Genomic DNA, 24,803 nt, shown 5'->3' with positions numbered 1-24,803 from the left:
CAATTGCTTGATTTCTGTTTCTGTTGCTACATTGTTGCTGTATAGGAATGCAGCTGATTTCTGTGCATTGATTTTATATCCTGAGACTTTGCTGAATTCATGGATCAGTTCCAGCAGTTTTTTGGTGGAATCTTTAGGGTTTTCCATATAGAGTATCATGGTGTCTGCGAAGACTGAAAGTTTGACCCTCTCCTTGCTGACTTGGATGCCATTTTTTCCTTTGTGTTGTCTGACTTATGAGACTAGGGCTTCCAATACTGTGTTGAGTAACAGTGGTGAGAGTGGGCATCCCTGTTGTGTTCCCGGCCTTAGGAGAAAAGCTTCCCCATTGAGGATGATATTAGCAGTTGGTCTTTCATATATGGCTTTTATGATCTTGAGATATGATCCTTCTATCCCTACTTTCTTGAGGGTTTTTTTTTTTTTAATCAAGAAAGGATGCTGTATTTTGTTAAATGCTTTCTCTGACTCTATTGAGAGGTTCACGTGGTTCTTCTTCTTTCTTTTATTGATGTGATGTACCACACTGATTGAGTTGCAGATATTGAACCAACCCTATATCCCAGGTATAAATCCCACTTGGTTGTGGTGAATAATTCTTTTAATGTATTGTTGGATCCAGTTGGTTAGTATCTTGTTGAGGAATTTTGCATCCATGTTCATTAGGGAAATTGGTCTGTAGTTCTTTTCAGTGGGGTCCTTGTCTGGTTTGGAATCACGGTAATGCTGGCTTCATAGAATGAGTTTGGAAGTTTTCCTTCCATTTCTATTTTTGGAACAGCTTCAAAAGAATAGATATTAACTCCTCTTTAAATGTTTGGTAGAATTCCCCTAGAAAGCCATCCAGCCCTGGACTCTTGTTTTTCAGGAGATTTTCGATTACTGGTTAGGGGTCTGTTCAAATTTTCTATTTCTTTCAGTTTTGGTAGTTTATATGTTTCTAGGAATTTGTCCATTTCTTCCAGCTTGCCCAATTTTTTGGCATATAATTGCTGATAATATTCTCTTATTTTTGTTTGTATTTCCACAGTGTTGGTTGTGATCTCTCCTCTTTCATTCTTGATTTTATTTATTTGGGTCCTTTCCCTTTTCTTTTTGATCAAACTGGCTAGGAGTTTATAAATTTTGTTAATTATTTCAAAGAACCAGCTCCTGGTTTCATTGATCTGTTCTTTTTGTTGTTGTTTTTTTTTTTTTTTTTTTTTTTTTTTTTTTTTTTTTTTTTGCTGTTCTTTTTCCAACTCTTTAACGTGAAAGGTTAGGTTGTGTATCTGAGACCTTTCTTCCTTCTTTAGGAAGGCCTGGATTGCTATATACTTCCCTCATACGACCACTTTTGCTGCATTCCAGAGGTTTTGGACTGTGGTGTTACCATTTTCATTGGCTTCCATGTACTTTTTAATTTCCTCTTTTACTTCTTGGTTAGCCCATTTATTCTTTAGTAGGATGTTCTTTAGTCTCCAAGTATTTATTGTCTTTCCAAATTTTTTCCTGTGGTTGATTTCGAGTTTCATAGTGTTGTGGTCTGAAAATATGCATGGTATGATCTCAATCTTTTTGTACTTCTTGAGGGCTGATTTGTGTCCCAGTATGTGATCGGCTCTGGAGAATGTTCCATGTGTACTCTAGAAGAGTGTGTATTCTGCTTTAGGATGAAATGTTCTGAATATCCATCTGGTCCAGTGTGTTGTTCAAAGCCATTGTTTCCTTGTTGATTTTCTGTTACATGATCTGTCCATTGTTGTAAGTGGGGTGTTGAAGTTCCCTACTATTGTGGTATTACTATCCATGAGTTTCTGTATGTTTGTTATTAATTGATTTATGTATTTGGGTGCTCCACGTTTGGAGCATAAATGTTTACAATTGTTAAGTCTTCTTGGTGGATAGACCCCTTAATTATGATACATTTCCCTTCTTCATCTCTTATTACAGTCTTTATTTTAAAAAATCTAGTTGTTTGATGTAAGTATGGATACTCTGGCTTTCTTTTGGTGACTATTAGCAGGATATGGTTCTCCATCCCCTTTTGTTCAATCTGAGGGTGTCCTTAGGTGTAAAATGGGTCTCTTGTAAACAGCATGTAGATGGATCTTATTTTCTTATCCATTCTGTTACCCTGTGTCTTTTGATTGGGGCATTTAGTCCATTGACATGTAGAGTGAGTACTTAAAGATACAAATTTATTGCCATAATGTTGCCTGTAGAGTTGGAGTTTCTGGTTGTGTTCTCTGGTCCTTTCTAGTCTTTATTGCTTTTGGACTTTTTTGTTTTTGTTTCTGTTTTTTTTTTTTATCTTTTCTCACAGAGTCCACCTTAAAATTTCAGGGCTGGTTTAGTGGTCATGAACTCCACTAGTTTTTGTTTGTCTGGGAAACTTTTTATCTTTCCTTCTATTTTGAGTGACAGCTTTGTTGGATAAGGAATTCTTGGCTGCATATTTTTCTAATTCAGCACATTGAATATATCCTGCCTCTCCTTTCTAGCCTGCCATGTTTCTGTGGATGGGTCTGCTGCAAACCTGATCTGTCTTCCCTCATAGGTTAAGGGCTTTTTTTTCCCTTGCTGCTTTCATGATTCTTTCCTTGCCTGAATATTTTGTGAATTTGACTATGATAGTCCCTGCTGATGGTCAGTTTTTGTTGAGTCTAATGGGAGTTTTCTGTGCTTCCTGGATTTTGATGTCTGTGTTGTTCCTTGGTTAGGAAAGTTTTCCACTATGATTTGCTCACATAAACCTTCTACCCCTTTTTCTCTCTCTTCATCTTATGGGACCCCTATGATTCGGATGTTATTCCTTTTTAATGAGTCACTGAATTTTCTAATTCTTAAATCGTGTGCTTTTGCCTTAGTGTCCCTCTTGTCTTCTGCTTTATCAGTTTGTCCATAACTTTGTCCTCTGTATTGCTGAATTCCTGCTCTGCTTCATCCATCTTTGCCACTGTGGCACCTATTTCAGATTGTATCTCAGTTATGGCATTTTTAAATTTTGACCTGACTGGATTTTACTTCTTTTATTTCTGAAAAAAGGAATTCTATGCTTGTTTCCACCCCAGCTAGTATTTTTATTATCGTGATTCTAAATTCTGGTTCAGACATCATGCTTGTATCTGTGTTAAGTCCCTGGCTGTCATTTCTTCCTGTTCTTTCTTTTGGGGTGAATTCCTTCGTGTTGTCGTTTTGAAGGAAGGAAAATAATTAGTAAAGTAAAAAAATTAAAATTAAAAAATTGAAAACAACACACAAAAAAATCAAATAAAGGATGCTAGATCCTATGTGTGTTTTCATCTGGTTGTTTTAAGAACCTTGATAGAATAGAGAAAAAAGGGAAAGAAGAAAAAAAAAGGAAAACATTTGAAAATATAAAAAATGAATACAATAAAATAGAATGAAATGATGAAAATAAAGTAGAATTTAAAAAATTTACAAAAATAAATACAGTAGAAAAATTAAATATTTTTTATAAAACAAAATAAAAATAGATTTATCTTTCTGTATTCAAGAATAAGAAAAGGAAAAGGGAAAATAAATTGGATACATGGACCAGTGAACAGAATGAAATACAATTGAAATTATATCCAGTTTCCGCTAGAAGTCAAACTACGAAGCACTTTAGAGTCCATAAACTAAGCAGGCGGAGAGACTTGTGTTCCTCTAGAGCAGTTAGCCCAGTTGGACAGGGCTTGGTGTAACACTTTGTTTTCCACTAGATGGTGCTGCTTAATTACTGGGGTGGATCGTTGTGGCGTGTGTAGACATGTATGCCTCTGGGGGAGGGTCTTACTGAGCAATGGCTGGGTGCCGGCCCACCCCCAGGAACGTTGGGGTGACTGCGCTGCTGCAGATGCCCCAAGACTGCAACTGGGTTTTGGCCCACCCCAGAAAAAACCCAGAAAAAGTTCACGTGATCGTGTAGCAGCAGGGTTTCAGGGATTATGGTAAATCACAACATGCATCTGGCACCAGGTTTCGCCCTTAATGTCCTTCTTCCAACACCAGTGAACGTGGCTGTTGTCCAGGGTCTGCTGGGACCTTTGCCTGTGGCGAGGCTGCACAGCCTCTACCCAGTGTCCTCCCAGCAGGGGAACCACCTCTCCCCCTGTGGCCCAAGGACCTCTCAGACCTCATTCTCTCTCCTGGGGATTCGTCCTTCCCACCAGAGCTCTGCCAGATATTGAGCTGCAGGGTTTCAGACTCTGCACTCCCTATAGAGTCAATGTTATTTAAACCCTTTCCTTTCTCCCTTTCTTGTTCAGTCACTTGCGGGTATTTCCACTTTTTCTCTTTCTCCTCAGCTGCTCTCAGGGGAAGTGCTTTTCCTGTACTCTCCTCCCTGTCTCTGTCCTCTCGACACAAACAAAAATAGCTCCTTACCCTCCATGGCTTCTCCCTCCCCCAGTTAACCTCTCTGCACTATGTACTTGCTGAGTTCTGTGGTTCACATTGTGCAGATTGCTGTGTTAATCCTCAATTCAGTGTTCTAGGTGTACAAGATGTTTTGGTGTCGATCTTAGCTGCATTTCAGGGACAAGAGAGGCAAGAAAAAACCTTCCATGCTGCTCTGCCATCCTGGCCCCTTGTCCATTTTTAAATTGGATGATTTGTTTTTTGGGTGTTGAGTTTTACAAGTTCTTTCTGTACCCTCTATTAGATATGTCATTTACAGATATCGTCTCCAATTTTGTAGGTTGCCTTTTAGTTTTGTTGATTGTTTCCTTTTGCTGTGCAGAAGCTTTTTATTTTTTAATATTTTAATGTTTATTTAAAAATTTTTTAAATGTTTATTTTTGAGAGAGACAGAGCATGAGTGGGGAGGGGCAGAGAGAGAGAGGGAGACACAGAATCCGAAGCAGGCTCCAGACTCTGAGCTGTCAGTATAGAGCCTGACGCTGGGCTTGAACCCACGAACTGTGAAATCATGACCTGAGCCAAAGTCAGACGCTTAACCGACTGAGCCACCGAGGAGCCCCAATGTTTGTTTATTTTTGAGAGACACAGAGACAGAACACAAGTGGGGGAGGGGCAGAGAGAGATGGAGACAGAATCTGAAGCAGACTCCAGGCTCTGAGTTGTCAGCACAGAGCCTGATGTGGGGTCGATCTCACAAACTGTGAGGTCATGACTTGAGCCAAAATCCAGAGTCGGACGCTTAACCAACTGAGCCACCCCGGTACCCCTGAATGTTATTATGTTTGTGTCACTACATTTGATGGAGTCATGAGTTCCCTGGGTCTGTTCTCATTTTGCATAATTCTTTTTACTCTCTTTTGTGTTCAACTAGATCACTTTCCGTTCTTGTCTTCTAGGTCATTAGTTCATTCCTCTGCTTCTTCCAGCCTGCTGTTCATTTCATCAAGTGTGTTTCTCATTTAATTTATTGAGCCCTTTATCTCTGCTATGTTATTCTTTATCTCTGTTGTTTCACTCATGTTCTCCACTCTTTTCCCAAGTCCAGTGATTATCCTTAAAGTCTCCCTCCACCAGGCATGTTACTTGTATCCGTTTTGCTTTAGATCTCTGGCAATGGCCTTGTCCTATTCTTTCATTTGGGACTAATTCTTCTATCTTGTCATTGTGTCTAAGTGTCTGTGCCTGCTTCTGTGTGCTAGGAAAGGCAACTATCTCCTGTTCTTGAGGGTGATGGCTTTATGAAGAAGAGGTCCCGTAGTGCTCTGTAGTGTCCCCTGTTCCCCAAGGCCTGGCTCTTCCAGGAGCGTCTCCAGTGTGTACTGCGTGTGCTCTGCTCTTGTGCCCCTGCTGCTTTATCCTTCAGGCTTTATCCTTCATCTCCAGAGCCTTTCTTTGCCTGTTGTGGACATTGCTTGATCCCTGGCCTGAACGTGGTGAGTTCTAACTAGTTGTGCTCTGGTCGGCTTGTGAAATGTGACGTGTTGTCGCTGCCACTGGAACTGAGGCCTTGGAAAACTCCTGGATGGGGAGATGAGGTGTCAGAAGGGGTTTGGGCTTGTCTGGGGGAGGGTGCCAGTCACACTGGGACTGAAGTGGGCCTGACTGGGAAGGGCAGTTCTTCTGGTGCGTGGGGGGAAGGGGAGCTTGGTGTAAGCAAGTTAGGTAGTGAGCGTCCGGGCTCTGTGCTTATGCTCAGGGGCAGGGCAGGGAAATGGTGCTGACCGGTTCCTTTGTTCCCAGAGGGGGCCTATGTTTGAATGCTGTTTCTCGGGGACACACTCTGAAATGAGCAGCTAACCTCCCACTGTGTGCCCCTGGTGCTCTTCCAATTGCTGTTTCCATGCTGTATGTCCGCGGGCTATTTGCCCAGCCTTTTCTCCAAGAGCAGTACAATGTGCTCTAAGTTCTCCCAGAGCCAATCACGCTGACCCTAAAATTCCAGGCTGTAAGCCCCGCTGGTTGTAAGAACCTGCAAAATTCGGGTCCTCTCACTTTCCTAGCCAATTGCTATGGTGATTTATTTTCCCTGCGTGCTCCTCTGTGTGGTATTCTGTCTCTTGCCCTTCTCTATGACTCCAGCACTGTCCCCACCACAGTGGCCACAATCTGTTTTTCTCCCAAAGAGTGTCTTTGCACTTCCTGCCTCTTTTGAGGTGGCCTCTTCTCCACTCTTAGTTGTGGAGTTTGTTTTTCCTGTCTTCAGATGGATTTTGGGGGTATTGAGGATGACTTCATAGTTATGTAGTTGTATTTGTGGGATGAGGCAAGCCTAGGGTTCTCTTACTCCTGCTGTCTCCAGCATCTTTAGCTGTTTTTAAGGTACGAGTACGTTCACATTGTTGTGCAACCACACGAAATGACAGGACAGTTTGTGGCCTCAGCTGGAAAACTCCAAAGATAGTGGTTGGAGTTATCTGAAGCCTTATCTAGTCACGTGGCTTGAGGTTGATGCTGGCTGTTGGCAGAGGCCTTAGCTGGGGCTGGTGGCTAGAGCACCTGCCTGTACCTTCTGCATGTGGCCTGGGCTTCCTCACAGCGTGCTGGCTAGGTGCCAGGGCAAGTATTCTGTAACCCCAAGCCAAAGACTTTCCTACACTGGGGACCTCGTTCTTGCCCATGGTGTTTCTCCACCTTCTCTACCATCAGACGGGGAGAGGATCACTGGCAGAAGCCACAGTTCCAGGTCATCTTGTTACCCTCACCCCAAAGACCAGGAAAGCCCCAACTCCAAGAGACTTCTCAGACTCCAGAACACTCCTCCTATGTTTTTTGGTACATTGTTTCCATTATATTCATTTTCAGGACAGTTGTTTGGACCTTGCATTGACTTCTCTCTATAAACAGTTGTATGGGATGCCTAGCTTCTAGGTCCAATCTGTGACTGCTGCATTAATTCCATTTGACACAGGTGTTCTGGTATTACTATGGATATCCAAAATTCTAAGAAAAGGAGCCGAGTAGTACTTTTTCTAGATAAAGAGCTGGTCTGGGCAAAATTGTAAAATAGATAAAGTTTGTCTTTGATGTCCTGTGTGCAGATTCTTGTGTCCTCTTGCTTATCCTGGGACACTATCTCATGACACTCTCTAGGCTCACCATCTTCCACAAAAATATTCTGTGTTCAAGATTTATACCACCTCCTTGCTTCAGTGCTCTTATGCCCCCCAGTACAGTAGTATTTGAGGAACAGTGGCTAATTTTAGGATATTTACATAAAACACGGATAGATTTCTATTCCTCATGATATAAGCAAGTGCCTGTGCCACCACTTACATGTTAGGCAGTGTTGGGGGCAGGTATAGAGCTACAGGGCTCATCCTGAGTCAGGAAGGACTGAGAGTGGATCATATTTGTCATGGCTGCTGCTTTTTTTTTGAGGTCATTGGCCAGATTCCCTGGCTCCTAATATATGGGGAGAAGGAAGGGAAGAGATTGGTTGTATTTAAGATCATACCTAAAGTTAGCGTTGGAAGCTGCTTGTATACAGTTGACCCTTGAACAACATGGGTTTGAACTGCATGGGTTCACTTACATGTACATTTATTTTGATAAATACAGTACAGTAGTGTAAATGTATTTTTTCTTTCCTAGGATTTAAATTTTGTTCTTTAGCTTACCTTATTGTAACAATACAACGTATAATATATATACAAAATCTGTGTTAATCCACTGTTCATGTTATGGGTGAGGCTTCCGGTCAGCACTGGCTACTATTAGTTAAGTTTTTGGGGAATCAACAACTATATACAGATTTTCTTTTGTCTAGGGGGGGTCAGTGCCCTAACCTTGACAATGTTCACGGGTCATCTGTTCTGATGATGCTAGTCATATAACTATGGGCCCACGTAGTCAGAATCTTGAAAGCAGGTATTTTTGAACCTTCCACGTCTTGAAATAGGTGCATTTCCCTTAGCTTCACCTAAGGAGTTAGAAGCAGGTTGTTAGCCTAGAAAATGGCTTAGTCCTTTGCAAAGACAACTAGTGTAAGATGCTGTATATGTGGATTGCTTAAGTCCTTTGGTTATAAATTCATGAACTGTAAGTCTGGCCTCCATTTTTATTTACATACAGACTGCTTAGCCATAGCCCCTTCTTTTCTTTTTAAAAGTGCATGGTTTCAGGGGCGCCTGGCTGGCTCATTTGGTAGAGCCTCCAACTCTTGCTTTTAGGGTCATGAGTTTGAGCCCCACGTTGGGTATAGAGATTACTGAAAAAAATAAAAGTGCATGGTTACAGGGGAGAGTACGAAGCTCCCTGCTCTGTGGGGATTAGCACATTTACCAATCAGCTTAGATTTAGCACATTTGCATATCATATATTACTGGGCAAAACATGGTACCACTTGTATCTTGGCAACACTGGGACTTCCTCTAGGAAATACCAAGGAATCCATGAGCTTAATAGGAGATGGAGAAATATAAATATTTACAGTAGTTCAGCAGCATTATGCGGCAGAAAAAGATACGTTACAAGCTAATTTCCAAATGATCAAAAGCTTAAAGTATTGGAAAAAATATTAAGGAAAAAAATTGGGACAGACACCAGGTGTGGGAGATGTAGCTGGAACAGAAGTCCAGGGGCAGGAGAATGATAGGGTCCTTTGCTTTTCCAGTGGTGACAGGCACATCTGACTGGACAGAGGGGAAGTTTGGATGGGGGAAGAAAGACATTTGATAGGTTTTTGTGTGACCTCAAATATTGAAGTGACTTCTTTAAGAGAAATAAAAACAAACCCAACTATTTATCATGTTACAATAGAGACAGACTAAGTACATGGAACAAGGCCTATATTTATGTCTGTCTACTCCAGGGCTTAAATACAGTTGGTGAGATCTCCTGACTATTGATAGAGAAATTATAGTGCAGGATTTAGAATTTCATAGTCTGACAAACTGAAATTCTCTCTTTGTATTTTACTGTTGACACTATCTCTTTTCCAAGTGAAAAATTCAACACCTATGTATAGAGCACATTGATATATAGCTTCAGTTAGTGTGCAGGCCATGTTATGTCCATGTTTTGGACTTCCTAGAGGAAGTCCCAGTGTACAGAATTAAACCTCTACACTATTTAAATCAGCCTAAAATGTAATGGTTAAGCTTGCCCTCAGTCTAATGTTGGAATGCAGTCTACTGTAGGAAGTAGTTACATGCATGGAGTTTGACTTTAATAATATCAGAAATAGCTCACTGTTTTCTTACATGATGACACTATATTATAAGAGTTCTTGGATAAGGTCGTTGTCTTAAGAATGAGTATGTAGAAAACAAGGTGGTAGAAAATTTATGATTTCCATTGTCTTTATTAGGACAGCCTCAAAGCAGGGAAACATTCCCCCTTACATGTGATTATGAGAAATTTCAAATACAGAGAGAAGTAGAAAGAATTTTACAGTAAGCACTCATGTCCTCACTATCTAGATTCTGAAGTTAATATTTTATTATGTTTTGTCATATTTAATCTGCCTATCCCTCTATTTTTCTGTCAGTTCATCTTTTTTAGATGCATTTCCAAACAATGTAGACTTTAGTTTACTTTTCCCCAAATACTTCAACTGGCATATCATTAACTAGAATTTGTTTACTGTTTTCCTTTTTATTCCTTATTGAGGGAGAGTAGTTTTAGATACAATTAAATGCACAAATCTTAGGGATACCAATCCTGAGTTCTGATACCCATGTCATCTATTAAAAAGAAAATTATTTGTGACACTTGTTAAAGACCTTAAGGAAGGCTTTATTCTTGTGAAGGGGAGTGGCTAATCACCATAGGTGTAGGGACCACTACTGCGGTGTGGGGTCTTGCAGTGAGTGGGAGACTGGGTTCAACTCTGACACCAACAAGGACAAGTGGGGATTTATAACCAAGGAGCATCGTGGGGGTCACTGGATGGAAAATTACCAAGAGGAAACATCATGGAAAGGGGGGATTCTTGCTAGATGGACTCAACTGGATTCTTGCTGATGGCAGGCCAGGGTAGGGAATGAGAAAATTGATCAGATACAAATTCAGATTTGGTCAGATCCCAAAATCAGGGAGATGTTAGCTAAACTGACTTAGCAGGATTTTTGCTCAAACTGGATTCTATAACAACCAAGAGGAAAACCCAAGATCAGGCCCTTAGAAAGAGGTCTCAGAGGAGCCTGACTAAAATTTTGGTTAAAGAGAGTGTCAAACGCAAACTTCTATCAAGATGCAGAACATTATATTTTCCTCTTGTCCCTTACCAATCAGTCCCGATCCACTGCTCAGGCAGCCCTTGTCCTGATTTTCCTCATTTAGTTTTTTCAATTCTAGATCTTCATATTAATAGAACCATATCGTATGTCCTCTTTTTTTTAATGTTTATTTTTGAGAGAGTGTACATGAGCGCAAGCGGGCAGAGAGGGAGACACAGAATCTGAAGCAGGCTCCAGGCTCTGAGCTGTCAGCACAGAGCCTGACGTGGGGCTTGAATTCACAAACCATGAGATCATGACCTGAGTAGAAGTCGGATGCTTAACCCACTGAGCCACCTAGGCGCCCCTCTTTAACTTCTAATACTGATAGTTTTGTAATTCTTTTTTTCCTTCTTAATATAGCTTGAGTTTTGCCAAATTTATTGGTCTTTTAAAGGCAACAACTTTAGGGATTTATTAATGTTTTCTATGATTTTCCTTTATTTCATTGATTTCTTCTTTGTTTCCTTCCTTTGACTTATTTTGGGTTTACTTTGTGCTTTTCTGGCTTTTTGTGGTTGAATTGCCACTGATTTTAGGTCTCTCTCTCTTTCTTTTTTCCTTCAGTATAAGCATTAAAATTTTTAATGTTTTTATTTATTTTTGAGACAGAGAGACAGCGCATGAGTAGGGGAGGAGCAGAAAGAGAGGGAGACACAGAATCCAAAGCAGGCTCCAGGCTCTGAGCTGTCAGCACAGAGCCTGACGCGGGGCTCAAACTCACGGACTGTGAGATCATGGCCTGAGCCAAAGTCAGATGCCCAACCGACTGAGCCACCCAGGCACCCTTCAATATAAGCATTTAAAGCTGTACGTCTCATATTTTGTTTTCATTATCATTTGGTTTGAAATGTATTCTAATTCCCTTCTTTTTTGACACATGGATTATTTGGATTTTTTTTAAATTTTGAAATGTTTGGTGGTATCTTATTAATTTTATGTGGTCACTGTACATACTTCATGTGATTTCCTTCCTTTTAAATTTATGTATACCTGTCTTTTAGTCCAGTATGGTGTCTGTTTTTGCTGACTGTTCTGTGTGAACTTGAAAATAATGTGTATCTGCAGTTGTTGCATGTAATGTTTGTTAGTTTTCCCATCAATTGCTGAGAGAGGAGAGTTTTCAAGATCTTTAATTACCTGTTGTGAAGGTTGCAAACTTTCTTATCTCTCCCTTTAATATTGTCCATTTTTCCTTTAAGCACTTTGAAGGTCTGCTATTAGCAACGCACGTATCTGTGACTGCTAAATTCTGCTCGTGAACACCGCTTCCTGTCTCATATCCCCTTCTACCAAGTCCAGAAAGGAGTATTTCAGTATTCTCAAGAAACTCTGAGGAAGAATTATTGTTTACCCCAGATTTTTATCTATAGCAAACTATCAATTAGGGTAGTTTTTTGTAATTATTTGGAAATTTTCCTTTTCAGTTCCATATCTTTGTGGAAAGCCTGTGGCTTTATTTCTCTGTGAAATTGTTCTGTTTAGTTGTTCTTTTAGGATCAGTTTGTGTTACTCATTTGAGTTTTCAGATTTAGCAAAGTAGTCTCATTATTTTAATTTCTTCTATCTTATTTGTCACTTATTTCTTATTTTTGGTTTTGATCCTGCTTTCCTGATTAGGAAAGAGATATGTATTGATTTTTTTCCTTTTTCCTGATTAGGTTAGAGATATGTATTGATTTTTGCCAAGAACTAAGCCTTTTGACTTACCAGTTCTATTCTTTTTCTTCTTCATCCCTCCTTTGGTTGTGGTTTCTCTAGCTTTCTCCTTGGTGAGTTCATCCTCGAGGGGTTCCTAGGAAAATTTATTTTCTCATTTCTTTTACGTTTGTATCTTTATTCTTAAAAGGATGGTTTGGTTAGATAAGAAAATCCTTTGCTCACACTTTTTCTGTATCTTGAAGTTATTGTTCCATTGTCCCCTGGCACAGAATATTGCTCTGGAAAATCTGGGGCCAGGTTCAAAGAGCCCTCATCTTTCAAATGCATAATTAGACTAGCCAGCATAGGTCTTCCTCTTTACTGTTACCATCCAGTTTGCCCTGACACCTAGTGTGCCCTTTCCTGAAATAACAAATGAATTTACAGCTTGAAAATGTCTTAAATTTAATCTGGGGGCGCCTGGGTGGTTCAGTTGGTTAGGCGACCGACTTCAGCTCAGGTCATGATCTCGCAGTTTGTGAGTTTGAGCCCCGCGTTGGGCTCTGTGCTGACAGCTCAGAGCCTGGAGCCTGCTTCAGATTCTGTGTCTCCCCCTCTCTCTATCCCTCCCCTGCTCACACTCTGTGTCTCTCTGTCTCTCAATAATAAATAAACTTTAAAAAAATTTTAAAAATATTTGAATTGTTTTGTTCTACTGGTTTGGTTTTCTCCTTCCGAGATCTAATTATGTGTAGGTTGTATTCCCTTTGCTTGTCAGGTATAGCTGCTGTTTTTTCTCTAGTCTTCTTAAACTCTTTATTTCCATTTCATTTTGTTAGATCCTTATTTTTTTCCATATGATGCTGCTTCCGGTGCTCCTTCTCATTTCATTTGTAATTCTATGATAGTTGTGATCTTCTTGAGTATTGACTACTCACGTTTTTGTCTCCTCTTTGTCTCACTCTCTCTTTGCTGAGTTCTTATTCTGCTTTGTGATTACCCTTACAAGAGGTGATTGGATAAGTTCTAAAAATTCATGGCATGTTTGCTCAGAATTCTCATGTGTTCGGCTACTGTTCTGATGTGTGTTCATCAGGTAAGTCTTGGTGCTCTTTTCCTGTCTCTATTTAAAAGCTGTCCTTGAATTGATGCTATACCATTTTCTTAAAAATCTATTTTGAGAGAGAGAGAGCACATGAGCAGGGGAGGGGCAGAGAGAGAGAGAGAGGATCCCAAGCAGGCTCCAAGCTATCAGCATGGAGCCCAACATGGGCCTCGAACCTAGGAAGTGTGAGACCGTGACCTGAGCTGAAACCAAGAGTCAGGCACTTAACTGACTGAGCCACCCAGGTGCCCCGATGCTGTACCATTAAAATGAATTATCCTGCCCTAGCTATTTGTGGGTAAGTCCTTTGGTGTGTGTGTGTGTGTGTGTGTGTGTATAAGGGAGTGCTGGGGACAGGGCAGCCTTCTGTACTTAGCAGTTGCAGTCCTCTCTGCTTCACTGTTTCCACAGACATTCTGCCTCCTGCTAAAATGGCCTTTCTACATAGCTCTGCCCTCTCTGCTTCTCTGAACCAAACTGTGTCCAGGTCATCAGCTGCCAGCCCTGCTGCCCCTCTGCCCACTTCCTTTGCTACCAAAGGGGTATATCTTTTACACTTGAGGGTGAGCCCTCACCTTCAGAGAGCACATAGTTGCTGGGGTTTTCTGAGATGTGCTGCTCAGGGCTATTTTCTCTTCTCGTATTCTCTTTTTTCTGTCTTTTCCTGAGTAAGGTCTGTCTGGCTTTGGGTTTCATGGTTCTCATAATATGCAAAGGATATAGGTTGTCACTTTAGGGTGAGCCCATACTCCTAGAAAGTTTTTGTTTTTGTTTTTGGGCTTTCTCACTATTGCTTCCCCCTCTCATCTTGGATTCATGGCTGATATTAGCTAATTTTAGCAGGCCTTGTACACTTTGTTTTGCATGATATCCTGGAGGAGATGGTTGGTGTCCATGGACATATTTATATTGGGGTCTGATGTTCTTTTTTAGAGGCTCTCTAGGTCCCTGTACTGAGAATAGACTTTTAGGGGGATAAGGGTAGAAGCCGGAAACAGCTGTTCAGGTGTATTAACGGTGGACTGCATATGTCACATTGGTCATTGGAGAAATGGTGAGAAGCAGGTAAATTCTGGACATAGTTTTTTGGGATTTGCTAGTGGACTGAAGGACTGAAAGAGGCAGTCTTGCAGCTGTGCACATCTGTCTTTGAAATGCTGCTTCTGCACTGGGGAGCTTAAAGCAGGCTTTAAGTGGGTGGGACTGTTCGCAGGGAGACTTCCCCTGTGGCACTTGCCATCTGGCCCAGTTGCCAAAATGAACAGGAAATTAATCATTTTACTTATTGGGTGGAGTTCTTGTCCTTGTTTAGTCCAGGTCTGTTGTAGAGATCTGGAGTGTCCGTGGGCTTGGTTCTGCCACTCTTCCTGGTTCCCACAGCCACATCGGGGGCCGCGCCACGTGCGCATCTTTGGTTCAGAGGCTGATTCTTGGGCCCTGGTGGGGCGAATGCAGCAGTGGCGGCTGCACACTCACAGGGAGAGCCCGCCCAGACATCCCTCAGTTCTCTCCCGAGCTGTCCTGGTGGTTGCATAAGCTGCCCCTGCTTGCTGAATGCTGAACTGAGGATCCTTGGCCAAACACAATGGCTCCCACATCTGTGAGGGCCTCTGCTTGCACTGGGGTTCTCTACACATAGGAATCAAATGGGATCATGGTAATAATGAATAAACCTTTCTTTCAGAAATTTCTGAAAATTTCTGGTCTGCTGCTGTTTTTGGTGCTGCCATGATTCTATTATTTTTGTGTGTGTCATTTCTGTGGGAGAGTGGGATGGAAGGGATGTGCCCTCCTCTGTCTGCCAGCTTGGTCTAGTTTGCTTTGTTCCCTAGGAATCGACTGGGGAGACTGGCAGAAAAAGGATTTGGGAAGATTTTTTAGATTCAGAGGATAGAACATGAGTTGGCTGATATGTAATAGACGGTTTATTCAGGGCCTGAATATTTCTGGCTTATTCTGCTTTTCACGGATGCTTAATGACAGTATGGGATAAACATAATTGGGTGTTACTTATTTTTATTTTTTTGAAGATTCCTCCTTAGAGTATGGAATCGGAGTAAATATAATGTCCATGGGAAGTTTTAATTAGAAACTTACTATAGGTGATGTTAAATTACCTACCTGTAATCATGTGAATGTAGGAAACAACCTATATAATTTTATATTTTTTCTGTATGGGGAAAAATGTGCCTACCTTAAGTTTTAATAAAAGATAGAAGACTGCTTCGAAGGAGACAGTCTGAACATTTAAGAATTAAAACATGTTTAAAATGTAGAGTTTGCATTAATAGCAAAATGGCATATATTGAAACATTTTGTATTAAGTTCCTTCAAAGTACATTTCCTTACTAGATTGTGGCATCAAGTGCTATGGGTATTAATTGTAAAGTTAACCTCACTACTATTTATGATGGTTTTGTGTACTAAATTGGAAAGGTATTTTATGTTGTCATTGTGGATTGGGTGACTGTAATAATGTTTCATATTAATACGCAATAATGCACTGAGGTAGGAATTAGGATAAAAATTTAAACATACCCCCCGACGGGCCAAAGGTAGCATGGGTGCATTTTCTATGGAGTGCAGGCTTATGACAGTAACTGTCCCTTATGCAGGGGATACCTTCCAAGTCCCCCAGTGTATGCCCAAAACTGCAGATAGTACTGAACCCTATATATACTGTTTTTTCCTATACATACATATCCATGATCAAGTTTCACTTATTAGGCACAGTGATAATAAACAATAATACAACAGTATTAATGAATAATAAAACGGAATAATTATAACAAAATACTGTCATAAAAGTTACGTAAATGTGGTCTCTCGAAATACCTCATTGTCCTGTACTCACCCTTGTTCCTGTGATGATATGAGATGATGAAATGCCTGCAGGATGAGTCGAAGTGAGGTGAATGACACAGGCATTGTTGTGACAGGGCATTAGGCTGCTCTTGACCTTCCAGCACTATGTCAGAAGGAAGGATGATCGGCCTTCCTACTCCCTTCCAGGATCAGCTGTTGCCAAGACCAATGCTCAGGCATGTCATCAAGAGAGAGGTCTTTTCCCACAGTGCATTGCACTTTCATAAAAACTAGAATTTGCATTCAGCAGTCCATTATTTGAGATGTCTGTCCAGGGAGAACAATAAGACTTGTATTGGAGCTTCTCAAGGCCGCTCCTAGATTTGATGATTGGGTAGGAGGACACATGAGACTCAGCATACAGTTGTACTCAGGCTAACATTTAACCTAGTGAAAGGATACAGAGTAGTATCAGCAAAGAGAAAAGGCATATGGTGCAAATTCCAGAGGAAACCAGGTAGAGGATTCCAAGAGTCTTTCTCTGTGAAATTGTAGGACAAGCTAATTCCTCAAGACGTGTGAAGTGTTGCCTACTGGGGAAGTTTGGTAGAGAGCCACCACCCAGGGTGTTTATTTGAGGCTGGTCAGGTAGGCACCTTCTGCCCAGCCCCTACCCAAATTCCAGACTCCCAGAAGGAAAGAAGATGTTTAGCATAAACCACATTGTTTGTACAGACATTTAGGCACGGTGAGCCATTCTTACCAGGGAGTGGTGGGAACACTCCTGCAGCCCGTCTTTCGAGAGGTCAGCCAGGACCAGCCTTACCAGCAGGCCCTTCCTTCTAAGGATAACAGTTTCAAGCTGGCTATGTTGGCTCTTTTCTGGGTGACTTACATATCCAGATGCCTTGTGTTCTAGATATTAAAGTATTTGAAAATGAGATAAAAGACATAATGTGGATTGTTATGACTTCCCATACTGGGACAGTCAGTGTGTGTTGTTTTGCTTTGATTCATACTTTAAAAAACATCAGGTTTGTAACAGCTCCTGTTGAAACCCCTGGGTGACACAGACATTCTGGTTGCTGATGGTTCCTCTTGGGCTCCCTTTATAAGCCTCTGATTCTTCTGAACTGTGGACCCATAGCTGACTGTGCAGATTTTCTTTGCCATGGTCTTATTTTCCTTTGTAGCAATCACTTCAATCTTAGTGATGGTTAAGACTGCTTTGTATAAAGTATGGGTATTAAAATACCTCAAAGATGTGGTGAAGGTAATGTGGGAGGGTGGGCAAGTAAACAAATAGCAGTGATTGAGTGGGAGTAAAAAGCTACCTAAATTCAGCCTTAATTATGCTATGCCTTTCATAAGTTTGCTAACAAAATCATTACTATAACTTCTTAGGCTCTTAAGCAGTAATTGCACGAGAGTAAAGGGTCGGGATAGTGACTTTAGTATCAATCTTACCGGATAAGTAGAGGTTATAAATTGCATTACCTTTAACAGCATTATCTTAAACATAATTTGACAGCTATTCAGGATTATGAAACTGCTCAGGAACACAATGAAAATGATCAGCAGATTCGGGAAGGTCTAGAGAAGGCACAGAGGCTACTGAAACAGTCACAGAAACGAGATTATTATAAAATTTTGGGAGTAAAAAGGTGAGTTATTAATTTAAAATTTACATTAACTGTTTTAAAGCTTATCATTGCTCTTCCTTTTTTCTCTGATTCATTGCTTTCCTTATGTAATTTCCGTCATGGATTAAACCTAACCATCTTTAACATAGTGAAGCTATTTGGTTACAGGCAGATTTCTTTGATAGCAACTAGTACTGCAGTGATAGGGAATTAGTAGTTGGTGACAAAGGTAGGACACTGTAGCATGAATAGATCCTACCCTAGATTATTTAGGAAGGGTAAGGAGGTAGGAGTGAGCTTGCTTTTGTGAGGACAGGAGGGAGAGAGGGGGAAAGAAAACTCTAGGCCTAAAAATAAAGTGGCACTTTTGAGAATTAACTTATACACACGGAGATGTACAAAAGCTGGGTAATGTCAGACCCACTTTCCCTGAAGAAGGAACCATCGATCTTTTATCAAAAGTTGAACCTTTGTTAAGTAAGCTAACCAGATGCAAAATAGAAAGTGGGTTTCAGACTCAGAGTATCTCTTTTAATGCCAAGATTTGTATCATGGTAGGCTGGAAATTCAGAAAGCTTAAAAACACATCTGTGTGATTTTTTTTTTTTTAAAGGGAACATTGCAAAGATCAAAAGTAATTTCTCCCCAGTGAGATTCTGATCTTAGGGAACAAGTATCTGAGGAAGCCTGACCAGCTTTAATGATCATCCAGTCTGGATATTTAGTGTTCAGCCTGTGACACCATGGGCACGATTAGAAGAACCAGGTTGCTAACTTGCTGGTGGGATCATAACTGTCTTTTAGTTTTTTGTGGCTGTGTGTTGGGCACTTTTTAACTAATGATTATTTATTTTAATACTTCTCAGAAACGCCAAGAAGCAAGAAATCATTAAAGCATACCGAAAATTAGCATTGCAGTGGCACCCGGATAACTTCCAGAATGAAGAAGAAAAGAAAAAAGCTGAGAAAAAGTTCATTGACATAGCGGCTGCTAAAGAGGTCCTCTCTGACCCAGGTATTGTTTGTCCTTAGCATTTTCTGTTCTTCTGAAATGGCCGAGTCTGCGATGCGCAGACTTCTAGCTCCGTTCCTTTGCTGACTTGGAGACAGGGTCACACGGGGGACAGGCGGGCTGCTCAGGGCCACCCCGTAGGAGCTGGGGACCACTGGGTCCCCCGCCTGGCAGTTTCAGAAGTCCAGATGTCATGCCTGCCCCCGTCAGACTCAGGGCCCTTCTGTCTGGCTCAGTGGAAAGACCAACAAGCTTGGAATCAGAAGGCCTGATTTGACTCTTAGCTCTACTGCCAAAGTTCTTAGAGCTATTTGAGCCTCAGATTTTACACCAGTGAGGGGGATGTCTTAGGTTCCTTCCACCTTCCCGGATCACTGATGAATTCTTTATACCAAACTTCTAGGAGCTCGATTAGGAAACCAGAATGCCTTGGGGGGGGGGGGGGGGAGCGGGCAGTGAGGGTGGGAGGTGTATACCTAGCCCAGGAACCTTGTCCTGAATCAAATGTTCATTAGATTTACTGGTTGCTGGAATGTTTTTATCATATGCTAAAATGGCCTGGAAAACGAGAGAGAAAATGAAGAAATTAGGTAATACTGAACAATGCTTAGACATTTCCAGAGGGAATTTAATGTTAAGCTAATACCTATTGCTTTTTTGTGCCTTTCCATGTCAGTAGGAGTAGAAGCTATGACTTGAGCTAGACAAATTCATCAAAAATAGAAGGGACTCAAGATTTATGCCCATTTGGCAATTTTTTTTTTTTTAATTTTTAAAGTGTATTTATTTTGAAAAGAGAGAGAGGGAGAGAGAGAGAGAATCCAAGCAGGCCCCACACTGTCAGCACAGAACCTGACATGGGGCTCGAACCTACATGACCTGGGCTGAAGTTGGACGCTTAACCGACTAAGCCAACCAGGTGCCCTCCTTGGCAAATCTTTTTTGAACATCTGTTCCTGCTATGGAATCGAAGCTGTATGGCCCTCTATTTGCATTTATAATCCTGTAAGGGAGGTGGAAATGGAGTTAATGAGCACAGCAGGATAGTCTATCTTTTCACTCAGCAAACGAGTGCCAGCAACATTCTCAAATGGTCTGTCTTCAGCTGGCACAGTGGACAGGTGGGGGGGCCACAATGGACTGGGAGCTGGGAATCTTCGGCGGGGGGTGGGGGGTGGTGGGCATGTGGGGAGACGACCCTGGAGCTGAGCTCTAAGGATGGCAGGGAGCCAACCAATGGAGTTGGGGCCGATAGTCACAAAGTACCTACAAATGCAGTTCTTTTCTTGATGCTTAGGAGTTCTTTTGGTTCTGTTCCTTTTTCTTAGCCCCTGTTCTTATTTTAGGGATGAATAGTTTTTTCTAGTCTGAGTGTAGTCACTTGCTCTCCTGCCACCTGCAGGATTCCTTTCTCCCGTTTGCCTGCATTAGTCTCTGTCTCGTCAGAGACCCTCCTCGGTACTGAGAGGTACAGCAGTGAGGGCAGCCTCCTGTGCTGCACAGCAGGGAACCTTAAGTCCAAACAGAAATAAGAGTGAGGCCTGGAAAGCTGTTGAGGCTGTGTTACTGGGGTGAGGACGGTGACGTGGCTCTTTGATCATAGGCGTGTGACTTTTGGAGGTCTCTTTCTTTGCAATTATTTTTTTCCAGAGAATTTCCTTGGGTGGCTTCTTGTGAGGAGAGAACATTCAGGGGGCCTGAATTTCAAGGAATACCCATTTCCAGCCCTGAACCTCAACCCTTTTTCTGTGACCGGTATTTCTCTAGGCTGTTTCTCCTGAGACCAAACCTGTGAGCTGGGCAGGAATGGGGGAGCCGGGATCTGTGTGTCAGGCATGACTGATTTGATAAGAGAGAAGCCAGGAATCCTGTGATGCTCCCTTCCCCCTCCCCAGGCCTTAGTTAATACCTGGGTCTTCATTTTCTGGTTTCTTTCTTGTAGAAATGAGGAAGAAATTTGATGATGGAGAAGATCCCCTGGACGCAGAGAGCCAACAAGGAGGTGGAGGCAACCCTTTCCACAGAAGCTGGAACTCATGGCAGGGGTTTAACCCCTTCAGCTCAGGCGGACCTTTTAGATTTAAATTCCACTTCAATTAAACCAGCTGTTTTTCTGCTCTTCTTCCTTAATTTTTTTAAAGATTAAAAAGAAAGAAACCTTGTCCCGGGATCCTAATGGAAAAAAAAAAAAATTCAAATCTCTTAGTTTGTCCATGACCAAAGAGTTGTTTTAATAGGAAAAATCCGTTCTTACCCATTTTAGACTGGAGGTTGATGGGTCTGAGAAGGCAGAGAGGCGAAGACTCGTTCTATTTCTGACAGAGCAGCTCATGTAAATGTTTGAGCCTCTGGAAGAGGGTCTGAGGGAGGTGTGCCTGTGCAAGCGCTCACATAGTTTTCTCACCGGAGCGGTAGACGTTCTTCTTCACAGCCTCGCATAGCCCATCAGTGCCTGCACGAGGAGGGGGAGCTGTAGTTTTCAGGAGAGCAGGTTAAGTTTTAGTATTCTTAGAATATTAACATTTTGAGCTGTGCGGTCCTAGGGACACCTTGGCTTAGATTTTGGTCAGTCCCTTTGCTTGCAGATACCTGTGCAATTACAGAGCCTCGTGAATGCACGCGCACTTGCACCTCTGCTGGCGTGAGCACGGCTGGCACTGAGGGAGGGACGGAACCCGCCTTTTAGAAAGCCTGCTGCCCAGTGGTAGCTGACATCGCCAGGTGCAGACTTTGGATGGGTATTAAGCGTGCATTTTATGTCCAGTACCTGCAAGAGAACCCTGAAGACCACTGAAACAGAATTGATTATAAAAATCTATGGGCCCTTTTGTTTAATATGAAACAAATTAACTAAAGGAGAATGGGTAATACAGCAGTGGTGTTACCTAAAATAGAGCTGAGGTGCGGATTGAAATACTTTAATAGCTGAAGTTGTGAGTTAAACAGAATTTCCTGTAACAGGATTGGCTTGGAACTGTCAAGTTGCTCAGTTGACAGAGAGAGAGAGAATGCCGTGTGCCCCACTTGTAATCAGGGTGGTGGGGCAGCTTCTCTGACTGCCTGGCCAACCCTCTGGGGTTGCAGTCTCTCCCACATGGGATTGTTGAGGCAGGAGTTAAACTGTAGACCCGCCCCTTGCCCAGACCTCGATGTGTCTGCTGTTCTCCTGCCAGGAAAAATACACATTTACAAATCTAGTCAGCTCTGGCTGTATTTCCATCATCAAGATGGCATCTCTTCTTGGGATTCTGTCTTCTTACCTTTTAAGAAATTAAGGTATTCAGTCTTTGTGTACTGGATAATTTTTTCCCTAAAAAGTATTATTTTAATCAAGAGCATTAAATATTTATGGAACTATTGATGCTGCATTTAAAATCTAAGAGAATTACTTTAGATAAGAATGATTACCTTCATTCTGGAAAGGTTTTCGTTTTTTGCCTCAGAGCATTTTGACGAGTATGGGTCTCTAATATATTGTTTTTATGAAGTCAGGCATTTTAATTTTAGTGGTGGGAAGCGTCCTGCCCACAGCAGCCAAGCACAGAGCGTTTCCTTCCATGGTCACCCTGCAACGTACATGAAGAAAATTTGAGAGACAAAAATCACATAGTTGAGTTAAGCAAAACATATATGTGCTTTTTTACATCTACTTAGAAGTCTGTTTCTTACCAATAAACAGTGCATTTGGAAAATTAGGGAACAGTTTGCAGCTTTCCTTTCTTTTTAGTATCTTAAAATTCAAGCCAGTGTGAAGATGATTTCTAAGGGAAATTCAATTTTGCTTATTCTTTAATCTTAGTAATCTCATTACTCCACTGTGTCAGCAATATATTTTTTCCAGTCTGGTTCTTTGGTGTCTGTCACTGACCGTTTTGCAATCTAGCAATGGCCTCTACCTACTTTTGAAGTAAGAATTTTCATGCAGAGTCAGAACAAGGAAATATCCAATCACTTGCCTTTCCATTCAGAGAAGAGGTCCAGAAGGAGCCCGAGGGAGTCAGGACGGTGGAGGGCTGGGCCGCGGGAGATGCATCCCCGGCGCCATTACCCCACGGACCGTCCAAGCTGCCCGGACGGTGGCTCACGTTTTCTCTACTTGCAGTAACCGTCGTTCCTGCGCCTAAACCTTTCCCGTGGATTCAGTCTAGTCGGCGTAGCTGAAATGTGCAGTTACTTGCTCGTCTTCAGTGAACAGAGGAGAGAAGCTACGGTGCCATGTGCCAGTGCCACAGAGAGGGCTCAGTGACAAAATAATGACCCGCGAGTCCAGCCCTGCTGGGCGCCAGAGGCCACCGCCTGTCAGGGCAGACAGTCCTCTGGGCCATCGAGGGAAAGTCGCTCCTCCTGCTGGCCCGATGGGTGAGGTCATTGCACAGACTGAAAAGGCACTTGTTTTGGGGCTCCTTCCATGTGCCACTCTCTAGGCTCTTGTCTCTGGGGCCCGCAGGTGCCCGGTCACCATGATGGCTCTTTCTGGAAAAGTAAAACCAGAGAGGTGCCAAGCCTTAGCTGTATTAAGGTCCTCCCTCCCTCCTCAGTAAGCTCCGGAAGCGAAGTCTCACTTGTCTGTACACTGTGGATACTTTGCCTTCCACAGCAGCCGGGAACAAGCACAGCAACCTAGAAACGCGAGAAAGGTCCTAAAAGAGAATAAAATAATTTAGTGCCCAGTTTTGAAAGTTTGTGCTTTCTTTCCATGGATAAATGAAAAATGGAGGACAACCTCAGTAGTTTACTGTGAATTGGATGAACGTCATGCTAACTTTAAAACGTCTTCAGTCAATGTTAAAAATGTATCTTAAATATCAGTATGAAAGCAGAACTTTTGGGGACTCTGATAATGGAATGTAAAAACTACCTTTTTTTTTTTTTCTTTTAAGAGAAAAATGCTGATAACCAAGTAGGGAAAAAGTTCATAGAATCACAATTTGAAATTGGCAGCATTTCCTATTCATGGTGGAAAGTGAAAGATTACACCTTTAAAGGCATGAAATTGGTCAGCAGTTGTGACATTTACCATGAAAAAAGTGCGTAAGAGACTTCCATTAAAAGTGGTTCCTCGGTCAGGTTGTGTTTGAGCCACCTGCCTTAAAGCCCAGAGGGTCACAGTGACGGGCCTTACAGACATTTTCAGAGTACACGTCAGCGGTGGCACCTAGAGAAGTTCACGCAGCCTCGTTGAACGTAGTGATTTTTCTGTATTTATAAAGGAAGGAGGAAGGCAAATGCTCATTTGTCCACAAATAACATCCTTACTCTAAATCAGATCATTCCTTTTGTTAGAGTCTATGCTGTAATTGCAAATGATGTTAATAGGTGGGGATAATTTTTTTTTTTTTAATGGATGATCTCATTTGCTGAATGATTTAAGAGTCAGATTAGCCACTGCGTGGCCTTGTGTATAAGTAACAGGTTTTGTTGCACTCGTCTGTGGTCGGCCCCTCCTGCCTACAGGGGAAGGAAAGAGTGTGGAGGAGGTGGATCCTGGAGATGTTTGAGAAGTTAAAATATTACTCCTATAAGGCTATAGCTGGTTTTGAGTGAGACAAGACTAAATCCATCCCAAGTTAGTGTTTTAATAAAGAAACTGAAAATTAATTGAAATGGGTCTCAGATATGTCTGCAAATATGGGTAATATTTTTATGCCCATGTATTTTCACATTTAATAAAAATATTTATGGTCAAATCATTATTTTCTTGCTTTTGCTTCATTTTTAGTCATTTGGAGAAGTCTCTCTTCCAACTTCGCCTGACATGTAGTCCGTGACCGGGGTGACCAAAGGGCTCCTCCTTCATGTTGAGGCGAAGGAAAGTCAGAGCACAAAACAGAAATAGCTAAAACTTCTTACCCCAAAAGTCCTAGAACAGCTAGGCCTTAAAGTGGACAGTTCTTCAGTTTCAATACTGTTAAAATCTAATAAATTGGCTTGGTTGGAAGACTTTTATACTTAATTTGCACATTTCTGTTAAA

The 24,803-nt window shown here is 41.8% G+C and overlaps 1 protein-coding gene across 1 annotated transcript in view; it reads left to right on the top strand.

The window, feature by feature from the left end:
• The window catches only part of DNAJC3 (DnaJ heat shock protein family (Hsp40) member C3), a 90,662-nt gene extending 66,141 nt beyond the window's left edge, over positions 1 to 24,521 (top strand). Inside the window, exons 10-12 of the mRNA XM_058681699.1 lie at positions 17,708 to 17,840; positions 18,686 to 18,834; positions 20,774 to 24,521. Of these exons, the coding sequence (XP_058537682.1) occupies positions 17,708 to 17,840; positions 18,686 to 18,834; positions 20,774 to 20,931 (440 nt within the window). The 3' untranslated portion in view covers positions 20,932 to 24,521. The remainder of the gene's footprint in view (positions 1 to 17,707; positions 17,841 to 18,685; positions 18,835 to 20,773) is intronic.
• The last annotated feature ends 282 nt before the right edge of the window (positions 24,522 to 24,803 follow it).

The sequence above is a fragment of the Neofelis nebulosa genome, chromosome 1 (genome assembly GCF_028018385.1).
Source record: "Neofelis nebulosa isolate mNeoNeb1 chromosome 1, mNeoNeb1.pri, whole genome shotgun sequence".
Classification (NCBI taxonomy): domain Eukaryota; kingdom Metazoa; phylum Chordata; class Mammalia; order Carnivora; family Felidae; genus Neofelis; species Neofelis nebulosa.
The sequence above is the reverse complement of the archived record's forward strand: the minus strand, read 5'-3'. Positions and strand labels throughout refer to the sequence as shown.